This window comes from Lissotriton vulgaris, chromosome 2_1 (assembly GCF_964263255.1).
Source record: "Lissotriton vulgaris chromosome 2_1, aLisVul1.2, whole genome shotgun sequence".
In the NCBI taxonomy this organism is placed as follows: domain Eukaryota; kingdom Metazoa; phylum Chordata; class Amphibia; order Caudata; family Salamandridae; genus Lissotriton; species Lissotriton vulgaris.
This window is the reverse complement of record NC_141687.1, coordinates 114,867,315-114,890,367: the sequence shown is the minus strand read 5'-3', so window position 1 is coordinate 114,890,367 and position 23,053 is coordinate 114,867,315. Positions and strand designations below refer to the sequence as shown.

The 23,053-nt window shown below is 48.1% G+C and overlaps 1 protein-coding gene across 1 annotated transcript in view; it reads right to left on the bottom strand.

The window, feature by feature from the left end:
• LOC147729663 (tricarboxylate transport protein, mitochondrial-like) overlaps window positions 1–23,053 on the bottom strand; it is a 256,901-nt gene that overhangs the window by 212,275 nt on the left and 21,573 nt on the right. The window contains exon 2 of the mRNA XM_086954545.1: window positions 11,933–12,040. Within this exon, the coding sequence (XP_086810671.1) occupies window positions 11,933–12,040 (108 nt within the window). The remainder of the gene's footprint in view (window positions 1–11,932; window positions 12,041–23,053) is intronic.

The following is a 23,053-nucleotide window of genomic DNA, read 5'->3' as shown; positions in this document are numbered from 1 at the left end:
AATGATCAATAGCTCCAGTGCTGATGGGGTTGCAGACTGCAAAGGTAGGGAGCTCACCTGGACCTGGCTGGGTCAGCTCAGTGGGCCAGAGCTCTACCCTCGACTCATTCCGTGGTGCAGGATCTGAACCCACTACTACCTCGCTGCACACATCCGATTCGGCACTCTTTTCCCAAAACCTAGGTCCAGGGTCTTGGCCCCAGCTGCCTGCAATCCAGGCGGTGCAGTGGTGACCACGGTGCAGACTTGTTGGGAAGGTAGCGGGGTGGTAGAAGGAATCTGTGGCGGAAGGACAGCAGGGCAAAGCAGCTACTAGTGCGGCCAGCGATCAACTTGCGGGTGTCGGCCCACCGCCGTGGCTTACTCTTGCTCAGTTGTCGGTAGTAGTGAGCAGTATAGTCAGTGGAGTTGCTGCACCAGGGACCATTGAGCACTGTGGGCCTGTCGGTCTCATCCCCAGTGCCAACGCCAGCAAAGACCACCTGTGGCAAGCTCACCAGGTCGCAATGCACATCCGGTTCCGGCTCAAAGGGTCATGACTCGTCGAGCTCCTGCAGAGTACCAGCCGTGATTTCCTGCGGCGTGGTTGGAGCCGGCCATATCCTGTGTTCTGTGCTCCTCGTCGCTCACACGCGAACTCCGCCCATGGCGAGAAGGAAACAGACAAAAAGATAAAAAATAGAAACATAATAGGTCTACATTCTTGCCAAGACTGTGACTAGACCAGTAATTAGAATGTGATTCTGACAGAGAAGGACCATTAGTTAGCATGGCATTAAACTGTTGGACCCTTGGACATCCAAGCAGCATTAGCAAGCCTATCATCCTGGTTGTTGTAGACCATGCATCGAGCTATTTTTTTGCTGTGACACCTAGGTTTATTCAGAAGCAAGTCAGTAAGTGAGCAGGTTTACTGACCAACAAGTGGGGTACACCTATCATATACAATGTATAATGTTACATATTAGGGGCATATTAGTGGTTCCATCTAATTGGATGGTACAAATATATGATTTAAGTATAAGACACTGAATGGTGAAAGTCAACGTGACTGATTAGGATAGAGGTGGAATTTCTGGAACAACTGTTTTTATACATTACAAATTACAATTTAAGTCCTCAAGGTGTATAAGTTGAGTAACGGGAGCGTCCAGGATGGTCACTGCGATAGTCAAAAGATGACCCAAAAAGAACCTGGGGGATGGCAGAGGGCCAGGGCGTGCGCTTTCAAATAGTTACTGTTTAGGAGAACCACTCTATGGTGGGAAAATAGAGAAGTGAAGAGGAAGACTACTCTGATTTAAACAGTGTGATGCACATCTTACGTCACATTATTGACGTACATTTCTACCATGCAAGCACTAGTTCCTACAGAGACAAACCAAATTTGGGAGAGGCTCAACCGAACCACTAAAAGCATGCTTATATCATTTGCAGAAAAGAATGAGAGGTTGTTCATACCTCCTGTTTGCCTTATGCAAGAACACAGGACTCCACTGGGGGCAGCCCCTTTCAGTCAGGCATGGCTGAAGGATGTAAGGTCCTGTGTAGCTCAACCGAAAGCACCCAGAACAGGGACTAGGTCAAATTCCTGACCTCATGGACAGTTGCAATATATACCCTATCTTGCCAAAGTTTTCTGAGCAACTAAGGAGACCGATACTTTGAGATACCCATATTTAAAAGAATGCCTTTGCAACCAGCCTGGCCTGCTCAAAGAAGTGGAGGGTCATGTAGAACGTAGTCATGCAGTGTTGCTTCAATGTCACCCATACATCAGCAGTTTTGAATCACAAGTTACTTATCGTTGGTAAAGATATATCTGTAAGAAACATAGGTTAGTTATAGATTCCTTACCTTAGAATATCCCCCAGGCGTCAGACTGGATCCTGAAAGGTTTTCGTCAGCAGTTCCCCTGCGCGTCGGTAGGTGGTGTCGGTTGACTCCACATCCGTTGTTGGCGTCGTGGTCGCCAGGTTGACATTGCGGATGTTACTTACACGCCGCCCTCGCGTGCTGACGTCAGTTCTGTACACGACTTTCCACGCCAGTAATGCTGAGCCATGCAAGACACTGACCACTGGTGCACAAAACTAGGGTCCTGAAAGGATGTCCTTAACCCTAGAAATCAGTTCGCAGAATGGGAAGGATGGGTGGGTCGGTAAGGAATCTATAAGTAACCTATGTTTCTTACAGATATATCGTTACCAAATGTAAGTAACTTGCGCATCTGAAAGAAACAGTTATGTTATAGAATCCTTAACCTTAGAATAGATACCCCAGCAATACCAACCCCGGAGGTGGGTCTGCGAACCAAGATCACACCAGAAAGTCCTGGAGAACAGAACGGCCAAAGAAGCTGTCTCTCCGGACTTGGCAGTCCAGGCAGTGGAGTCTCGTAAACGTGTGCAACGATGCCCACGTAGCTGCCTGACAGATGTCATTCAGAGCGTCCCAAAGCAGTAGTGGCTGCAGTCACCCTGGTGGAATAGGCGCTCAGCCCGACTGGAGGCTCCTTTTTAGCAAGAGAATAACAGGCTTTAATACACAAAACAACGCATCTAGAAATGGTCCGCTTGTGTACTGCCCGACCTTTCTAGGCGCCCACATAGTCAACAAAGAGCTGGTAATCCACCCGGAACTGTTTGGTGCGATCCAGATAGAAGGAGAGCGTACATTTTGGGTCCAGAAGGTGAAGCCTCTCTTCCTCTTTCGAAGGATGCGGAGGCGGAAAGAAGGTGGGCAAAGTGATGGTTTGTCCAATGTGAAAGGTGACCACTTCGGAAGAAAGGATGTACGAGTTCTTAGGACAACTTTGTCAGGATGTACAGCCAGAAAAGGAGGCTTGGATGAAAGAGCCTGGAGCTCTCTCACTCTTCTAGCAGAAGTGATGGCTACCAGGAATGCAGTCTTAAGAGTCGACAAGGACAGTTGTGAAGAGGCTCTAAGGGAGGGCACATCAAGACCAAATTCAAGTCCCACTGAGGCATCACGTAGGGAATAGGAGGAAAGATGAGTGATGCCTTTTAAGAAACTAATTACAACTGGGGAGTTGAAGAGAGAAGGCTGATCATGGAGCCTTAGAAAGGCTGAGATGGGCGAAATATAGCCCTTGATAGTGCCCAGAGCAAACCCCTGCCGGGCCAAAGAAAGGAGGAACAAGAGAACCTCAGAAAGAGGGGCAGAAAGGAGATCCACAGCCTTTGCTGTGCACCATGCCACAAATTTCACAGACCTCGGGAGGAAAGTCAAATGACGTCAACTGCCGCCGCTAAATCTTCAAGCAAGGAGGTGGAGGCTGGACAGGTTTGGGTGGAGGACCGTACCCTGCTGCTGCTGCGACAGAAGATCTTCCCCGAAGAGAGGCAGTCGGATCAGAGGATTGATGGGCATTTTGAGCAGCTCGGGATACCAGGTTCTTTGTGCCAAATTTGGAGCCACAAGAATGACGTGGGCGCAGTCGCGCTTGCTCTTCAGCACTCTGGGCAGAACTGGTATACGCGGAAAGGCATATAAAAGACCACAACTCCACTCGCGATGAAAAGAATCGCCTAGCGAGTGCCGCCTTGGAAATTCCATCCCACATAACTGCTGACATTGCGCGTTCTCTTGGTGGTTAATAGATCTAACCAAGGCTCTCCCCACTGCTGAAAGAGTCCTTGCACCAACTCCGAGTGAAGACGCAATTCGTGATCCATCATGCACCTGCGGCTGAGCTCGTCTGCCCTGGCATTCAGAGAACGGGCCTGACATGGGATCCACGACCCCACCCCGCCCTGTTTGTTGCAGTACCACATGGCAGTGGTGTTGTCCGTGAACACCTGCACTACTCTTCCCCGGACAGAGGGGAGGAATGCCTACAGTGCAAGACTGATCGCCCAGAGCTCCAGAAGGTTGATGTGGAGCGCGGACTCCACCGGAGACCAGAGGCCTCTGATCTCCGCTTCTCCCATGTGGCCGCCACATCCCAGTAGGGATGCATCTGTCACCACTGTGTGTTTTGGTTGGGGAAGGGAGAGGGATCTGCCGTTGACCCAATCCTGGTTTGTGAGCCACCACTGCAATTGCCTTGCAGTGCCCTCCGAGATCTGGACATAATCTGACAGATTCCCCTGATGTTGCGCCCACTGGAACTTCAGGTCCCACTGCAGAGCCCGCATATACCATCTGGCATGATCGATGCAGGAACCATGAGGCCTAGCAACCTCAGGGTCATTCTGACCGAAACCCGGGATAGAGGCTGAAAGAAAAGAATCATAGCCCAAATATCCCGGACTCGCTGTTCGGGAGGATAGTCCCAAAACTGCATCGTGTCCAGAGCCGCTCCGATGAAAAGGAGCTTCTGAGAGGAAATCAGGTACAACTTCAGCACTTTGATGGGAGAACACCAGCAAATGCAGGAGGTCGGTCGTAGTCTGGAAGTGGGAGACGACTGCCTGGCGTGAGTCCGCCTACAACAACGAGTCGTCGAGATAGGAGAAGACTGGAACCCCGGATCTGCGCAGATGAGCTGCGACCACTGCCATCCCTTTCATGAACACCCGAGTGGCGCTGGTAAGGCCAAAGCAGAGCACTGTAAACTGAAAGTGCTCGTGGCCTACCTTGAACCGTAGGTAACGCCGGTGGGCCGGTAATGTGAAAATAGGCGTCCTGCAAGTCTAACGCTACCAACCAGTCTCTGGGGTCGAGGGAAGAAAAGACCTGAGCGAGCGTCAACATTTTGAACTTTTCCTTCCGCAGGAAGCGGTTGACGTTCCAGAGATCCACAATAGGACGCAGGCCTTTGTCCTTCTTGGGCACCAGAAAGTAGTGGGAATAACAACCACAACCTACTTCTGGGACAGGATCGTGCTCAATGGCCCCCTTGACCAAGAGGGCCGAAACTTCCTGTTGGAGAAGTCCCATGCATACTCCGACATACGATGGTACTGAGGTGGCATGGTGGGAAGGGTAGTCCCGAAGGGGAGGGAGTAGCCCCTTCAGATTATCTGCAGAACCCACCTGCCCAACGTGATGGTGTGCCAGTGGTGGAGGTGATGGCGGATCCTGCCGCCCACTGGGATTTGGTGGCCCTGGAAGGTCGAACTAGGAGGGTTTGGAGGCAGATGCAAAGGGGCTGTGGTGGACTGGCCTGCTCGCTGACCCCTAGAACCACGCCAGTGGTTCCCACGTCCCTAGCCACAAAAGTGGCAAAAGGCAGACTGCGCCAGGCGGGCCGTGGAGAGGTCCTTAGACCTGGCCCTAGCTCGAGAGTCCTTAAAGAGCTCAGGCGCGTTGTCCGCCCTGCCGCCGAAAAGGTGACTGCCATTCAAAGGGCATGTCCATAAGAGTGGATTGGACATCCCCAGAATACCATTCGAACTCAACCAGGCGGAGAGCCGAAGGACTATTGACATGGCATTCGTTCTGTCCAGTGCGTCAGTGGTATCCAGCCACAGCAGATGGTAAACTTCGCTGAGTCTCTCCCTTCAGCGACAGCACGGGAGAGCACGGACCGGGCCTCCTCCAGGCACTGAAGCAGCATCTGCACCACAGTATACCACACAGAGTGGGAATAACAGCCCAACAGACATGCAGTGTTTACCGACCACAGTCCCATGCTGGAGGAAGAAAACATCTCCCCAAATTGGTTCAGCTTCTTGCATTCCCGATCAGGTGGCGCAGTAGGGAAGGCGCCCTTAGACATAGAGGCTTGAACCACCAAGCTCTCAGGGGTAGGGTATTGGGAGAGGAAAGTGGGGTCGCCCAGGGGCGGACAGTGGCATCAGGCAACCATCCTATCCACAGAAGCCTGGACCAGGTGCTCCGGGGGCTCCGAAGAGCTCGCTGCCGGCTAAAGCACCTCTGTCAGGAGGTTTGTCCTGACTGTCACCTGACTGCTAAGTGGAGAGCCTCGGATGCCCCATGCAACACCACTACGTATGACGCTCCCTCCTTCGTAGCCACGGTAAGAGGAGACAACATGCCTTGGTCTGGGGAGGCATCCAGATGACTGGCATCCCCCAGTTCCTCTCTCCAGTCCGGCTCACACTCTACCCGGGCAGTTAAAGGGTCATCAGACCTCTCCCAGTCTTCCTCATCCTCCTCTGGCTGCTAATCCACCTGAAATTGGCCAGGATACAACACAGGCACAAAAGTACCCATCAGTGCCGGATCGGGCGTTGGCCGACGCTGGTCCTGGTCCGGTTCCACGGCAGGATGAAAGTCGGGGTCGACGTCGGCTGAGGGTCCAGCCAGCGTCGGCTGCGGACATGGTGTCGGTGTAGGGGTCACTAGGTTGATCGGCGCTGATCCAGGTCAAGGCCTGGAACTAAGGGGGCCCTGCGGTGCCAGGGCTGGAGCCATCGGCGGTGAAGGCCTAGGGCCCCCAACCAAGTTCACTGGGCCAAAAGGCGCACCAGCAGAGTCAGGCTGCTCAAAGATGGCATGCATCGCTTCATAAAATTTACGAAGCTGGGCAGGGGTGGCTCCCGGTCCCGGGAAGGGAGGGAAGGCTGGAGCCGACCCTGAAGGCTCCACACGCGGAGCCACGGGAGTGGCACCACCTGCACCCTTCGTCCCGTTGGCCGACGGACAAGGGGAAGTCAAAGAGCGACGATGCTTCTTCCACCTCTTTTAACTGTGCTTTGACTTACCTGACCCGGAGTGCGATTACTTCGACGATGGGTGGTGTCCTGCGACCTCACTTGCGACCGGAGTCGACTGCCGGGCTTCGAGGAGCTTTCTGGACTGCTCCCGCAAAGACTTCAGGCCATGGTTTAACAGTGGGAGCACAACTTGGGATCGTGGTCGCGCACCAGGCAGATGAGTCACACGTAGTGCGGATCCTTTCCCAACATCAGTCGGGTACAGGAACCACCGGCTTTGAAACCGGGTATCCCTCATGCACCAGGAGTCGATGAAGACTCGAAAACAAGTCAGCATAAGTTTCAAAAAACTCATTCAAAAAATGATTGGGGTATCGCTCTCTCCGGATCTTCACTTGCTGGTGTGGAAAAAGGAAGAACTGACATCAGCGCGCGAGGGCGGCGTTCAAGTAACCTCCGCAACGTCATCCTGGCGACCACAACACCGAAAACTGAGTCTACCGATGCGCAGGGGTACTGGTGACAAACAACTTTCCAGATCCAGTCTGACGCCTGGGGGATATTCTAAGGTAAGGAATCTATAACTAACTGTTTCTTTCAGATGATAATATTAATGATGAGTCTGGACATACTGAAGATGGTTGGGCAAGCCCTATAGCTGTAGTTTCCGTAGCAGATGGCACTATTAGATTTCATACTGAGCATAAGTAAGACATCAGATCACCATGGACAATGGCAATCCCATATTTAGGATTGAGATTTATCGTGGATTTCGCCATGGGGTAATGGCAGGTGAGGCTTACCAACAGTGCTTAAACCAGGTAGGTCACCAATTACCTTGTTGACCCCTGCGAGTAACATAACTCCCTTGGCATGTATAATGATCCAGTGAAATTTCAGGGTCTAAAAAACAGGGGGTGTCTGGGTTGGAACCAAACGCCATTTCTTAATCTGAAGATGCTGCCATTTTCAGTCCTGGCTGAAAGCATCATATTTTGTTCTAAGCAGGATAAGAGAAACAGAATTTACTGTAAAGATAAAAATGTCAGTCTGTTCAGAGCAAAGTCACTTACCTAATTAATATGGTAGACTAGGCCCCTCAGAGGCATGTCCAAGCAAAAGTCAATGTGAGTATACCTAGTCTACGAAGATAGGTTAGGGACGTCTTGAGCATTGCCAGTTGTCACAGGGGTCCAATACTAGCTTCAGTAAGGTTTCATCCTCTATCGCAAAACTACTTAAACAAGCACTGGTAAAGCCTACAGGTCTGCCTTGGGTTTCCAGCAGTTTGGCTTTGTTATGGTGTTTGGACAACTTTATTGCCTGGGATCAGAGGGGCCCTCTTCAATGTTAAAAAAAACTATCTAAAAGCCAAAGGAACGTTTTGCTCTCTAATAGCACACATTGATATTGTAGTCACTGGCACTACAGGGAACCACTTTGTGGATCTGCTGTTTGTGAAAGAGCAGAATGCTGTCACTCACAATGAAGTTAGCTATGGCTGTAGCAGGTTGGCCCACTTCCGCATGCAGTATATTGTACTGGGAGATGGGAAACTGTGACTGACATGACAGAACAATGGATGAAGAGGGCTGGATGAAAGACCCTATATGTATATTCTATTAAGTAGTTTGTTAAAAATCAAAAGGTCTTGACTAAAAATAGACTTAAACTGATGTCCAAAGGAGAACAATGAAGGCTTGAGACATGCTCCTGTACTGAGCAATGTAAGTGAAGATTCAGGAGGTGCAAGTGTGAAGGGCAAGGGCTCTGTAGAGATTGCACTTGTGTAGCTATTGCTCATACTAAACACAATCCTCTTGCTTGCCTAAAGACCCATGAGGGTGATAGTTGGAAGTTCTAGATGTGGTCCATTGCAATGCACAGAGATTGCTTTTTTGTGCTGTTCATTGTTGATGACCTGGTTTGGATCTGAAATGGAGATACTTTGTATATAGGCTAAGACCATTTTGGGTTAAACCTCTGCTCAGTCATCTCCAATGTAAGGGGGAAGCGAAAAGCTCCCAGCACTGAGCAGCTTGAACATTTTTGCTGCTCCAAAAAACGGTCCCTGTACCTTTTCTTTCTATATTCTCTTCTTGTCAGTATGTGGGGTGGTCTTACCAGATCCTGATCTCCATGGTTATCTCTGATAGATTAGTGAAGTGCTCACACGCAGCCGCCTGTCAAAGGAAAGAAAAGCTACAATGCTTTTATGAACAGAATAGACAAATCATGTTTGCAAATTTTCGAAACCATGGGGCAAGCGATTGGTTTTTGATCGAGGACCTATGCGGACCGAATAATGTGGTAATTACACCGCCCGCTGTAAATTTCAGCTGGCAAGCCTAATAAAACGCACAGGGAGAATATTTTTTTTTAATTAACCTAAATGCAGAATTCACTGTAGAAAAACTAGTTCCACAGATATAGACCACTTTTTCACCTACTGTTTTGTTTACCATCTCCTTGCAGCTTATTCCTAACTTACCACTACCTCATTATTCTGTGGGTAAGCAAACAAATGATATGTCCCCCCCCCCCCCCCAATTTTGCACGCAAACTCCCTAATTTTCAAGGGGAACCTCCGAATAAGAGACATTTACTACACCCATTGAATGCTGCACCCAATGCAGATCGGTATTCTTAGATTTGGGGGTCTAGAGTCGTCAGAGGTAGGTAGCTTTGACCAAATAGCAACCCTTGCATCTAGTCAGGGTAAGGGGGTACACTCACCCTCTTGGCAGCTTGGCACGAGCAGATAGGCTTATCTCAGAGGCAGTGTGTAAAGCATTTGTGAACACATACAGTAAGTAACCCAGTGACAACACTACAGAAGGACACTACAGAAGGACACTACACAGGTTGTATTATAAAAATAAGTATTTTTATATAGACTTAACAAGACCACAAACGACAAAAATCCACAGTACTGTAAAAATGGTAGAAATGGCTCAGTTCTCTTTAGATGTAAAATGCAACACTTTGAGTTCAATGTACCTTTGGATGCGTAACTCTATACAATGAAAGTGTTGCAGGGAAGGTGATGCTTTGGTTCCTTACACGCAAGAAAGGTGATGCGTCAGGTCACTACTGCAGCATAGGGGATGCGTTGGTTATTCTCCGCGTGGGGAGGTGATGCGTCAGTTTCTTACTGCACTTCCGTGGTAATGCGGCCAGCAGCGCAGTGATGCGTTGAAGATCCAGTGCAATGAAACAAAATGGTGTCTTCTTCTTGATACGACAATGATGCGTGCACGCCCAATGGCCGTGCCGCGACTCAGAGATTCTTTGAGCCACGACAGGCCCTGCGACACGCTCTTCCAGTGATGCGACAGCGTCTGATGCAACGGCGTCTGCTGCAAAGGCGTCTGCTGCAACGGCGTCTGCTGCAACGGCGTCTGCTGCAACGGTGACACTTTTACGGTGATGTGAGGCGTTTCGGGTGATGCAATGGCGACAGCGGCAGTACGCTTCTCCGGTGATGCAACGGCGTCTGCTGCGACGGCAACACTCTTCTCCGGTGATGCGACGACAATGGCTGCGGAGGCGACACGCTTCTTCGTCTTGAGTGGCGCTTCCAACGACACACAGTCTCTCAGAAGGCCCAGCTCAACAGTAGGTGCTTCAATTCCCAGCAAGGGAAGGCAGGGGAGCTGGTTGGTGAAGTCTGTTGTCCTTGAGACATCAGCAGGAGGCAAGCTCCATCTCAAGCCCTTGGAGATCCTTTACAATTTGATTTGAAAGTAGCACAAAGTCCTTTCTCTTTTCTTTGGCAGTCAGGCAACCACTGCAGGCCAATCCCCCAAATAGCACTCAGCTTAGGAGTAGTCTCCTCCTCAGTTTCTCTGGCTCCTCTCCTCATCAAAGGTTCTTCTTGATGCCCAAAAGTGACCTAAAGTTCTTGGGTCTGGGTCCCAATATATATACTAGCAAATATGTTGTCCTCTGAAGGCAGAGGGTCCTGTAGCCAGTCCAAAACAGTTCTGTGCAGTCCTGGAGCACTTTGTTGACAAGACTCCTTCTTTTCTTTTGACATTGTGGGCCAGGGACATCAGACGCACCAAAGGAAGGCAGGCACAGCCCTATTTCGGTCCCAGGTGCAATTCCTCCCACCCATCTACATGCAGATGGCTCTATTCAGCCCTGTGCTGACTCACCCTGTCTCTTGGAATCCCCCAGCCCCGGTCACTCAAACTCCAGACAAGGAATACACAACCTAGCAGAGGCAGGCTTGGACAGTTAGGCAAGAAAATACCTACTTTACAAAAGTGGTATTTTCAAACACAGAATGTTAAAACCAACTTCACTAAAAGCTGTATTTCATCATTCTGAGTTCAGGCATACTAAACTCGAATTCCTACCTAGTTCTCTGAGTCAATCAGGATTAAAAGTTGTTATAATCAAACTGCCGATTCTGGCCTATGGGGAACAGGTAGCCTTGCAATAGTGAAAAACGAAAATGGCTGTAATTCATAATTAGGACATGCCACACACACCAGGGCATGTCCTACCTTTTACCTACAATGCACCCTGCCCTTAGGCCTACCATAGGGGTGACCAATATGCAGAATAGGGAAGGTTTAGGTACTGGCAAGTGGGTGCACTTGCCCAGTCAACATGGCAGTACCAGACTGGACACTTTTACAGGCTGCTTCTGTGGGTGGCGCAACCAGTACTGCAAGCCCACAAGCAGTATTTGGTTTACAAGCCCAGGACACACCGAGTGCACTGTACTAGGGTCTGACCAGTAAAACAAACCAGCCAATCATGGAATCACTAATCCATACATCAATTTACCATAGGGAGAGCATATGCACTTTAGCACTGATCGGCAGTGATCGGCAGTGGTAAAGTGCCCAGATACATAAAACAGTCATTAACAGGTCAGAAAAAATACAGGAGGAAGGCAAAAAGTTCAGGGATGACCCTGCAAAAGGCCAAGTCCAACAGGTATTTGCCAGGTGTGGTAAGTACCTTGCCTTTTACCCATCCCCTTGTAATAAGGGGTCCGGAACGCATATGGGAAACAATGATTAATGGCAGTAAAAAACGTAAGCATAAATCAGTACAGGATAGATAAATCCTATCAGAAATGTACAAAGGAATTCCACCAGTCAGAAGACAGTTCGAGCAAGACGGGAAATGCACCCAAATTAACCTTGTAATGAGGTAATGGAACAGTTATTGACATGGTTGGGATAACCACAACCCCACCATGTCACTTCCTCGCGATCAGAAACACGTTATTAGTATTCTTTGGAGTCAGGGCCTTCACGAGACACATGTGAGACAACAATGTAGGAGTTATTAAGCTTTTAATGTACCAACATAAATATGCTCACCAATGCCCCTGTACCGAGGAGGATTTGATCTTTCATCCAGCTGTAACTGTGTTTTCACGTACTCTGTAGGAAAGGTGATGCAGATCTCAATGCCTCCGGCGATGCCACCTACAGGAAGTGAACGAAGAGTCATACATCGTTGGACATTTATCTTGGCTATTCACAACCATTTGGATTATCTGCTCTGCACAGTCTGAAAATAAGAACTAAATTTGAAGGGTCACTTTAACATTGCAAGCATATATATGATTGCAAGTTAAGAGAAAATTGGGATCATGTCTTTTATGGGAGAAGCAGAAAACTGATAAAGAGTAACAGTAAAATTCCAAACAAGGAAGAGCGCATTAATTGCTCCCCTGAACCTCCCCTTGCCCGGGTTAGCCCGAGTGCCAAAGTCACAGCCTAGCTAAACAGAGGTTTTTTGCAATGCTTAAGAAGTAGACCACACCGGAGAAATGCGGTTGACAAATTTGAAATGTTTAACAAGCATTGCCAAAGCCATTGTGTCTCGCACATGATAGCTACTGGCTTTGGCAATGTGTTGTAGATATGCTGTACAGCAGCGCAGATGCTTTGCAGTGTGACTAAAACTAATTTTGAAAGCACTATCGCACAACCTGGGCTAATGCTCATTTTATTTTTTTAAAGTGCATGAGCTGTGGCAACATCATAGTCCTTTTTAGTACTATTATTATTAGCAATACTACACAACTGTCCTGGTTTACAAATCCATGCCGAAGTCAGTAATGCCAATGCTGTAGTAGAGCATGAACAAAAGGTAATGGCAGTGCCAACAGTCTCAACGGCAAGAGACAATGGCTTTGCCAATGATCGTCAGGTCTGGGCACAACATCCCTGTGGTTCTGAGCAAATCAGTTAATCTCATCATAGGCCAACAAGAAAAACAAATACGTAATTTAACAAAAACTTTTATCACATAAAGAATGCAATCACATGCTTCAGTCAACCCAGCTCTGGCCAATTAGAAGGCAGCAAATAAAAATGACTATGAAGCCAACATATCTTCAGCAATGGGCAGGCTGAAAGTCCCTCGTTGTATACAATATCTCTTGCCCATGAGAGCCCATTCAGTGCATGCGCTGTTGTAGGGGAGACCTAAAAAGTCTAACTTGAGTTTCTGTTTTTTTCTGGGTGAAGTTATAGGTTGGTCAACAAACTAAGGGACGTGGAACGCAGTTTTGGCTTACATATCCATTTGCTCACAACGGAATGTTACTCAAAACATTATATAAGTTACTAATAACTCCTTCCCAATCAATCCTTACTCTTGAAATTCTAACAGAGACTACCTAACATCCTGCAGTCTTTATCCATTAACTAGCTGTAAAATGGACAAGCTACACCAGAGCTCGAAAACAACATGCCCACTCTAATTCACAAGTTCCTCTAAAGTGGGTTAAGTGCCATTTTAGTACTCTTTGCCTGCAAGAACTGTTGTCAGAGTTGTTTGGGCTATACACAGACATGTCAGATGGGGCAAGCACTGCACTATGACATGGCACTGGGAGGTTACTGCCGCTTAAGGGTGACCAGATTTCTGAACCAAGTTCCATTGAGAACTCGAGGAGCCCCATTACAAGGCATCTAGTTCCGCATCAGTATTCCCTTGCTTAACTCATAGGCATTTTGCAGCTCCCCAGCCCAGAAGAATACCTCCTTAAACCCTCAGCTCCGTACTGGGAGCAACACTAACCTCCATCTATAGGTCACCGCCGGAATCAATTCCGCACCAGGCTCTGCCTTCAGCAACCTCAACCGTCCTTGCCTTCACCCCTTGAGGCTTTCTACATTCAGGCAAACAATGGATGTCCTGATGATGATCCATTATCAATAGTTGGATCGAAACGCCGTCGACACAATATGTGGTTTAAACAATAAGTGTACTATTATGTGCCTAAAAAGTGTATGTTTCCCACATATGTGAAGCAAATGCATTCTAAATCCTCCTTTTGCTCATGCCCTTTTTATGCCTGAAATACCCCAGTACTTGTATGTTTTGATTGTATGTGCAGCATCGTGGATGCAGGACTGTGTCCCACTGCTTTATTGTTGGGTTCGTCTGATCAAGCATATTTACAAATATTGAATAAATTTCAAAGTCCGGCTGGACTTTTCTTCATTATAGTGCTTATTGTGGCCTATAATTATTGTAACGTTCATATTTCTCTTTGTCAAGGACCTTTGTCTTTAGCTTAACTGATACCCCAGGTCCTTGGTTACCTAGTGGGTTCCCTTGTTTTTCATAAAAAACATTCGTTTTTAAGCAGAGCCGCTAGAGTAATTCTGCAGGAGAGGACCGTATTATGCCGCAGGGTTGAATAAATTATGCAGCAAGAACAGGTAAATTATGTGCACATTTTGTGGTTAGCATTACCTCATTATTTTGTCATTTTAACTCATGGTAACGCTGTCAGGGGAAATATTTCACCTGATTAGTAGCAGTTTAGTTTAACAACCAAATATAGAAGCAAGTGTTAGACCCGGGATCCCTGGTTGGCTGAGGTAGGTACCTTAGGCCAAATAGTGGCCCTCGCTTCCACGTCAGGGAAAGGAAGGACACCTTTTTAGATAGCCCCCGCTCACCCTGTTGGTAGCTTGGAAAGAGTAACCAGGCTTATCTTCAAGGCAAATGTGTAAAGTATTTGCAACCACGTTCACAGCAACTAATGATGACACAACAAATGGACTCCACACAAATTTCATAAAAACAAGTATAAATGTATATAAAAGATATACCATAAGACCAGACGATATAACTCCATCATATGCGTATTTGTAATATTCTTTATATACCAGCCAGCTCTTGTAAGTACTGGCGATATTAATGTTAGAATAAGGCACTTTGCAATGTAAAAAAATAATGCAATGCGTAACGCACCAATCCGGAACTTCGTTATGCAGAGGTAATGCAATGCGTAATACACTAATCAGGTGGTTCGTTATGCAGAAACAAAACAATGCTTAATACGACAATTAGGTAGTTCGTTATGCAGAGTTCATGCAATGTGTAATACGGCAATCAAGTAGTTCGTTATGCAGAGATAATGCAGTGCGTAATACATTCCCGCACCGATCGCGGTGCCTTAAGCGGTCTCTCCACAACTCGTGCTGACTCGCTGTCAGCCTTTGTCAACAGTTGCCCCCACACGGGTATGGTGTAAACAAAGTGCAGCTCCGCACTCCAGGCCCTGTTACTACCACTCCTTTGGCAAGTATAGGCCACGATACGAGCCAAAAGCAGAGGCTTGCGCTGCAGAAATGAGAGGCCAAGAGCATCTCCCTCCGAGCACGCACCTGCCCCAGGCGACGACACATGTTATCTGGGGGGTGCGACCTCACTCTCCTCTCCTCTACCAGCGACTTGGGCCTCTGATGCAATCTTTGTGAATTCCAGGCAGTGGGACTCTGGCCCTCCCTCAACAGGTTTGTTTGAGGTCACGCTCTGGCAACGGCTGGCTCGGTCGGCAGATCAGCTCCTCCGGGTCTGCCAGCCCGGACACTGATGCAATGAAGATATCAGACTGCCACAGGGCACACGCACACAGCGTCGCTGAGACTCACTTGAACTCCAGGTGCACAATAACAAGGCAATCCTCACGAAGGCCTCAGGGTGCATAAAGCACACACACACACAGGGTGTCGGAGACTCACTTGGACTCCGGGTGTGCATGATAACAAGGCAATCCCCACGAAGGTCTCATACTGCACTAAGCACATGCACACAGCGTCGCTGAGACTCACTTGCACTCCGATGCACACGATCACAGGACAATCCTCACAAGGGCTCAGGCTGCAAAAAGCACATGCACACAGTGTCGCTGAGACTCGCTTGGGCTCCAGGTGCCCACGATCACAGGGGCACGTCTTATGAGGGTCACAGGCTGCAAAAAGCACACGCACACAGCGTCGCTGAGACTCTCCTGAAACTTTTGTGTTCCTGAGTTTCTGCAACAGGGAGCCAGATCTCTTCGAGCCCTTGGAGATAAGTTATTTCCGGACACAGCACACAGCACAGTCCTTTCAAGCAGGAACAGCAAATTCCATTTAGCCTATACTTGGTTGAAGCAGCAAATTGCAGAAAGCCCCAGGACACACAGCAAGGGTCAGTCCTTTCCTTCAGTTTCTTCAGCTGTTTCTTCCTTGGCAAAGGTTCCTCTTGACCACGAAGTAGCTTCAGTCATGTTTAATCTTGATCAATCAATTTCTCCCAAGTCCAGGGGCTGCAGCTCTCATAGTTATACCCCTAAATGTCTTTGAAGTCTTTGTGTGCAGGGGAACACGGACTCCTGTTCAAACCAATTCTGGGTGCCTCCCTGCCAGTGACACCTTCTTCCTCTGATTAGTGGGGGTCTTGGTTCTCAATCATTCAGCAGGAGATGGGACTATTGTTTTATGGCAGAAACCCAGGCCTCTTCACCTCTAGGGGCTACTCCTCCCCCTACACTCCAGATGCAGGTCAGCCTGTTGCTGACTCACCTCCTCCCCTGGGTTAAGACATTCCCCAGATCCTATCACTTTCAAATCCAGACTATCAATCCACAACCAGGCAGAGACACACAGAATGTTAGAGCACAAAAATCCAGCCACTTCTAAAAGAGTAGCTTCTAAACACACAATGCAAAAACCACCTTCATAAAAAGATGTGTTATTACATTGTGAGTTCAGGCATACTAAACTTCACCTCTCTATCTTAAGCCTTTAGGAAGATAGGCTGGAAAACATATTACACAGCCTTCCTATTCGGTCCTATGGGCAAGAGGGCCTTTATACAGTGAAAAACGAAATGTAGAGTGTTTCACTGTCAGGACATGGTACACACCTTAGTACATGCCCTACCTTTCACATGCACTTCGCACTGCCCAGGGGGTACCTTGGACCTACCATAGGGGTTGATGTGCATAGAAAGGGAAGGGTAAGGTCTGGCAAGTTGGCACTTGTCAGAACAACATGGCAGTTTAACAAACTGCAAGCAGGCACTGCAGTGGCAGGCCTGAGTTCCCTCTTTAAGGCCACTTGTGTGGGTGGCACAATTAGTGCTGCTGGCCCACTAGTAGCATTTGCATTACCAGCCCTGGCACACATAGTGCACTTTACTAGGGACTTTACTAGTAAGGCAAACGTACCAGTCATGGACAACCAATTGCCATTACACAGGGAGCACTTGCACTTTGACACTGATCTGCAGTGGTTAAGTGCCCAAAGCATCTAAGTTGGCGAAACGAAATCCATCACAGCAGCCAAAATAGAGGAGGTTGAGGCAAAAAGTCATGGGTAATCAAGCCAAGAAATGCTAGGTCTAACAGTAAGCAACTACAAGATTACCAGTCAATCTTTGCAAAGGGCCTTCCAATGCTCCAGAATGCTTTGCCACGTGTTAAGTAACTTTTGTTCCGTTTGAGCTAGAATTACGTTTTTTTGTTGGAATCTGCATATTATGGATTATGTAGCAAATGCGGTAAACTCATAATTATTTGGAAAAAGCTGCTGGTGCTGCAAAAACTAATCATTTTAAGGGACTTAATCAATTAACACCTGGTAAGAAGGCTTGTTTCTTCTTTAACTTTCTGGACTGCCGAACACTTTTCACTTTCAGGCAGAGGCTCCTCAAAGTCAGAATTAACCATTCAGGGCCACTTTATGTGTGAAAGCGGAGTCCATGGGGTGGCAGGTAGAAGGCCAGCAGGGTTGCATTCAGATGCAGAGCCCCAATCCTCTCAACCCCTGGGGTCTCACAGTAATGGACTAGGAGACAGAGGAAAGGATTGAGATTCATAGATCTTTTCAAAGTGAAGGCCCAGAATAGGGAGCACTTTATAGGGACAAATTTTTAGGTTGAACATTTGAGATCTCTTTTGTATACTTTAGTATATACTTATTATATGCTTATATGTGTATGTACTTTGTGGGCTCTGGAGATCAGCCCTAGGACTTGTCTGCTTCCGCTTAGGGACTTTATTTCTGTTTAACTGTCTCTATTTAACTGTCTTGATAGAAATTGACCAGCAGAGGTCAGTAAAATACTAGAATTGCTTTCTGCTGAGGGACTTTCTTTTATTTATTTTTCTGGCAACTGTCTCCCTTTAACTTTCTTGATAGAAAACGACCAGCAGAGGTGAATGTAAAGTACCAGAATTACTTTAGCATTCTATAGATTACAGTCCATTGAAATTGTTTTCCATGAGCACCTGTAACCAATAATATTTTTTTTAAATCTTGTATTTTTAGTGATACGACCACCGAAGGCACTGATTTTATAATAAAAATAGAGCTTTGGACTATACCATTTCCCTCTGAAAGGCAATATTTCTCTCCATGTGTTCCCATTCTTGGTGTGTCACGCAGTTTGGTGCTTACTTTCGCTTCATGTTAAAGAACAGTAAATGTGTCAGTACAATGGCTAATGTGCTGCATAGCAAAATCCATACAATATCCCAATAGCGAGACCGATTGAATTGCAAATGCTTGTTATGTTTACAAATGGCCAGAGACAGCTTCTTCAGAGAAATACCCCAAAGAAGGGAACAATATAAGGGGTCTCTTTTTTTGTTTTGTTTTTTAAAAGGGCGATTCATTAGTGAAGCTGGTACTGCTGCCAGGTGTGCAAGTGGCCACTGCTGGTTATCATTAAGGAAGCACATGAAGCAGGACTGGGGCCCAGGGGTTTGAGAGGCCCTCGAATCCCAATTATGACTGTCTACCTTTAAAAAAGGGGCCTGGCAGTTAATTTTGCTTTCTAGCATTAGGACCGAGGTGATAGTCCGCCATGGTGAGGAAGAGGTAAAAGGTGTAGAAGAGATAGCCTGCTACTCAGAACTGCAGTTATAATTAGTGCAGCAGGTGTAGTTGCCTTGGGATCGGAGAGTGTGAGGGGCTCATGAGAGTGTGAGGGGCTCATAACACTGCAAGTATATTTGGGGCACTACATGTTTTTGTTTGATGCATTTGTTGTTTTATAAGTCAAATATTTTGCGCGGTTTATGAGCTATAGAAAAAGTACTTCTAAAATCCGCTCATAAGCCCCGCCCCCTCCTCCTGCTCCACTAATTTTTGCCATAAAAGTTACTGTATGACGTGGCCAAGTTATTGAATGGAGCATGCGTCGGGGACTCGGCCCGCATGGAGGCATAAATATCTGGTGTACGTGTCATTTATTAGGGTAAACAGGCGTCCCAGATTTGCCCGGACTGTCCCGGCACCCTCCTAACACATAAAAATGTTGCAGTTTTTAAGGGAGCATTGGGTGCACCTGCACATTAATCAGTTTTGTTGCCATCAGCTCTTCACTGAAAGGACTGATAAATATATTTACTGTTTTTTTGTATCTGAAAATATGGTCACCCTAGACTTATGTAGCTGGGTCTAAGGTCCGACACCATTTGTGACTACGAAGATGGCTACAGTCACACCACCGCAAAAGTGAAATGTGAAGCCACCCTCACCACACACGCTCAAAGATGTGGTGCTGCTCCTGGCCATACCAAAACACTCATTGTGGCGCAGGGAAGGCAAGAGCAGTCCACAGCCTGAACAATGCGCTGCCACCACAGCGAGAACCCCTGCCCCCAAACGAGGCAGCTGATGGCGCCCTGTGTGTGCATGTGGTGAACCCTCTGTTGCACTAGGGGACACAATATCAGAACACTGAGCAAGGGGGCGACTGCCTGAAAGCGATGCACCAAAGCAGCCTGCTATTGAGCAATTGTTTACTTGGCTACTCAAGGACAGTGTCGTGGGCGGCTGCTACTCAAGGACAGTGTCGTGGGCTGACCTGTTGGGCGTTGTGCTGCTCCTGCTTTGGATCTCCGCTGTTTGAACCCCTGACGCTCAGGACGCGGCTCTGCAGAGGGAGCTGCTGCCGCTGGTGGTAGGACCCGCCCTCACCGACCACACCGCTGCGGGACTGCGAGGCAGTCCTCACACCTGCAGCCTCTTCCTGCAGCGGCCCCGCCCCCCTTCTCCCAGGAGTATAAAATCATCCTAACCGTCTCGCGCAGCGGGACGCGCGCGGGACGGAGCTCGGGGCGAAGCCCGGGCAAAGGGCGGGTCCTCTGAGGCCCTCGTAGGCCAGAGTAGGTTGGGCTGGGCCCACCCATTTACATCTGTAGCTCAGTGGTCCGTGCTCAGGCAGGCGAACGGCTATGCTGGCAGAAGAGGAAACCCCTGGGAAAAGAGGAAGACTACGCAATGGGTCTTTGGACAACTACTTCCCTAAGGTTCTGTGTGAGGGTGATAAGGACTCTATTTTAGCTGAGCGCAGGGCTGAGCGGCGACGTTCAGTCGAGAGTATGAAAAACAGATCCCTTACTGACAGTACTCCTCTTGCTTTGACACGGGAGGGAGGTTTACTAGACATGAGTGGGGAAAATGCTAGTCAAGAAGGTGTTCCCCTTCTGCTGCGCGATTGTACACCCACACCCTGCTTGCCCTCGGAACATATTGTAATTGTTTCCCCCTACTCCTAGTCCCGGCCGTATCATTGTTACAGCCAAGCCTAGGAAGCCGAAACTCAAGCAATTAGTTGTTGCCCAGATTCACCGCCCACCACCAAGTAAAAAAGGAGGAAATCAAGGGAGGCCCAAGGTAAAGCTAAAATCTCCCATTCTGACTTTGGTAAAGGGTTAAAAGCTCCCATTCCAAATGAGAGTGTTCTAGTAGAGTGGCCGGATATCCCACCAGCTGAAGCACCACCGCCAAAAACCAGATCACCTGAAGTAGTTACACAGGCCGTGGATTCAGATAGTAATGTTGGGGTTGTAACACCAGATATCCCATCTCCCCCCCTCATTAATAGGGAACTTGGAATTTCTATTAAGATCTCTCCTCTTACCTATTAATGAGACCATTAAAAAGGTTGAAATTAGACTGACAATCCTGGAGACTGCTATAAATAGTATGTTCACTTTAACCAAAGCCCAGGGGAGCGGGGTGGTGCATCCCACACCTTCAGCTAGGTTACCCGCTACCAATGTTGCTAACACCCCAATCGCCCCACCCCAGCCGACTAAACAGAAGTCACAGCCCCAGGGTAGGGCTGACCTCGGCTCCCAAAATCCACCCCCTCCTAAACACTTAAACACCCCAGTAACTGAAACGGGTGGTGACCCTAAAAGGCCAGTGTTAAAGGCCCCCACAAGTAATAAATGGGACGATCATGGGGAAGGCAGATATATTAGAGACCCACGGAAAAAGGTGCCGCAAGTGGAAATTCCCCCAGAAGCAGTGCCCTTTGTGGTAGTTTTGACCGGGGTCCCACCGTTAGCAGAAAGCAAGAAGGAGGGATATGCTGAATAAAAAAAATAAAATCTTTCACTGGTTGAGGACATATAGGCCCATAGCACATAATATAGATGGGGATATAGTCCATGTCAGGCGGATCAACTGGCTGGGCAGCAGACGTAAAGATATTGAAGGGGACTTAGTAGTGGTTAACTTTAGAGACCCTCTGGCAGTAGATTACATCTTAAACTAGCCACCTGGAAATGGGGACACTCGTATCATTCCTCGGGCCCTAACTTATTTCTATCCCAGGTCAGAGGCCTTTCCTCCTAAATATCAAAACAAGTTCCACTGTTATAGACCATCCCCTCCCTTACCATACAGCAACATTTATTCTCAGCATGGGCAGCACTCTGCCCTGGCTGCTGACCACTCTGCCTGGATTACAGTGCCCCATAGACACACAATGAACCACGACACCAGGATGGAACATCTAAGACCCTTTACCCCTCTGGACACTTATAATCGGTTTTCGCAGCTCTCCGGGCTGGAAGACTGCGATTGATGTTCACAGTCTAAGGGGGAGAGACCTGGTCAGTTAGGTGTGGAGGCTCCGCGAACAGGTGGCAGTATAGATATATGGCAGGAGGGATCCCCTGTAGTTCAAACTGCCGCTACCACCAACACTATTGGGGCTCCATTGGTAGCCGTGAGTATGGTCAGCACGGTTAGCTGCCCTGTACACCCTAAATCTTCTATTCGGGAGGTGGGTAGCTGCACGACCACGGTGGGTAATGATGGGGGGAGTAAGGGGGTCCATACCAAAGTACCCAAGGGTCGACGGATAATAAACCTGTTATCTTGGAATGTAGCAGGGTTAAAAAGGAAGCTGGATATACTAGAATGGCATACATTCATCGAGAAGTTCGATGTTTGCCTGTTTCAGGAAACCTGGAGCCTGCTACCCATAAACAAACCGGGTTACACCACCTATTTTTCTCCAGCAGTAAGCAGAGGGAAGGGCAGACCGGCGGGAGGCCTCACGGTCTGGATTAAAATTGATCTAGACTGGGATGTGACCCGCCACGACTCGGAGTGTAGTGACATACTACACCTTTCTTCTAGGGGTCACACTGAGGGATGTAGGCTTGATCTATTCAACGTGTATGCCCGAGGGGCATCAGGGGATACCACCTCTTCAACCTTGTTATCTCTGGATTCAGCCTTAGCTAACTGCCCTCCTGCAGCGAAAATCATTGTGGGGGGGGATTTCAACTGTACGTTTGAACCCCTCCTCGGAGACGACCCCTTGGGTATTGAAGATGAAGATTCGAAATGGTCCAACCCAACCCTGTCCTTGCCCCCTATTAGAAAATGGTCTGCTAGGGCAATCCAAATCAATGCACTAACTAGGGATCACAAGCTAAGAGTTCTTAACCGTAGGACCACGTCCGACCGGGCAGGTGCACTGACCTTTAATAGGCTCACGGGGCCGTCCCGAATTGACTACATCCTAATGGATGTTAGTTTGTGGGCTGACCTAATTGATATGGAGGTGCTGCTAAGTCAGGATAGCGACCATAACCCCTTGTGTAGTAAGTTTAAGTGGGGTATCTTTAAAGATAGGAGGGTGAATGCCCCCACAAAGATAACTAAAGAGATTATCCCATACAACAATAACTGCAGATTGAAATGGGATAAGGCAAACCTGAAGGAGGACGATCTAGGGACCATTAAATCCCTTGTGGAGGGCCTGTACTCTGATCTGGAGGTTTGGGATTGTAAAAACCAGATTAGCATGAACCCTCACACTTCCCTTGACTCAGTCTATAAAGCCACAATCGAGCAAGTAAGTCACTTCTTTACCTCCAAAGGGAAAAGCCA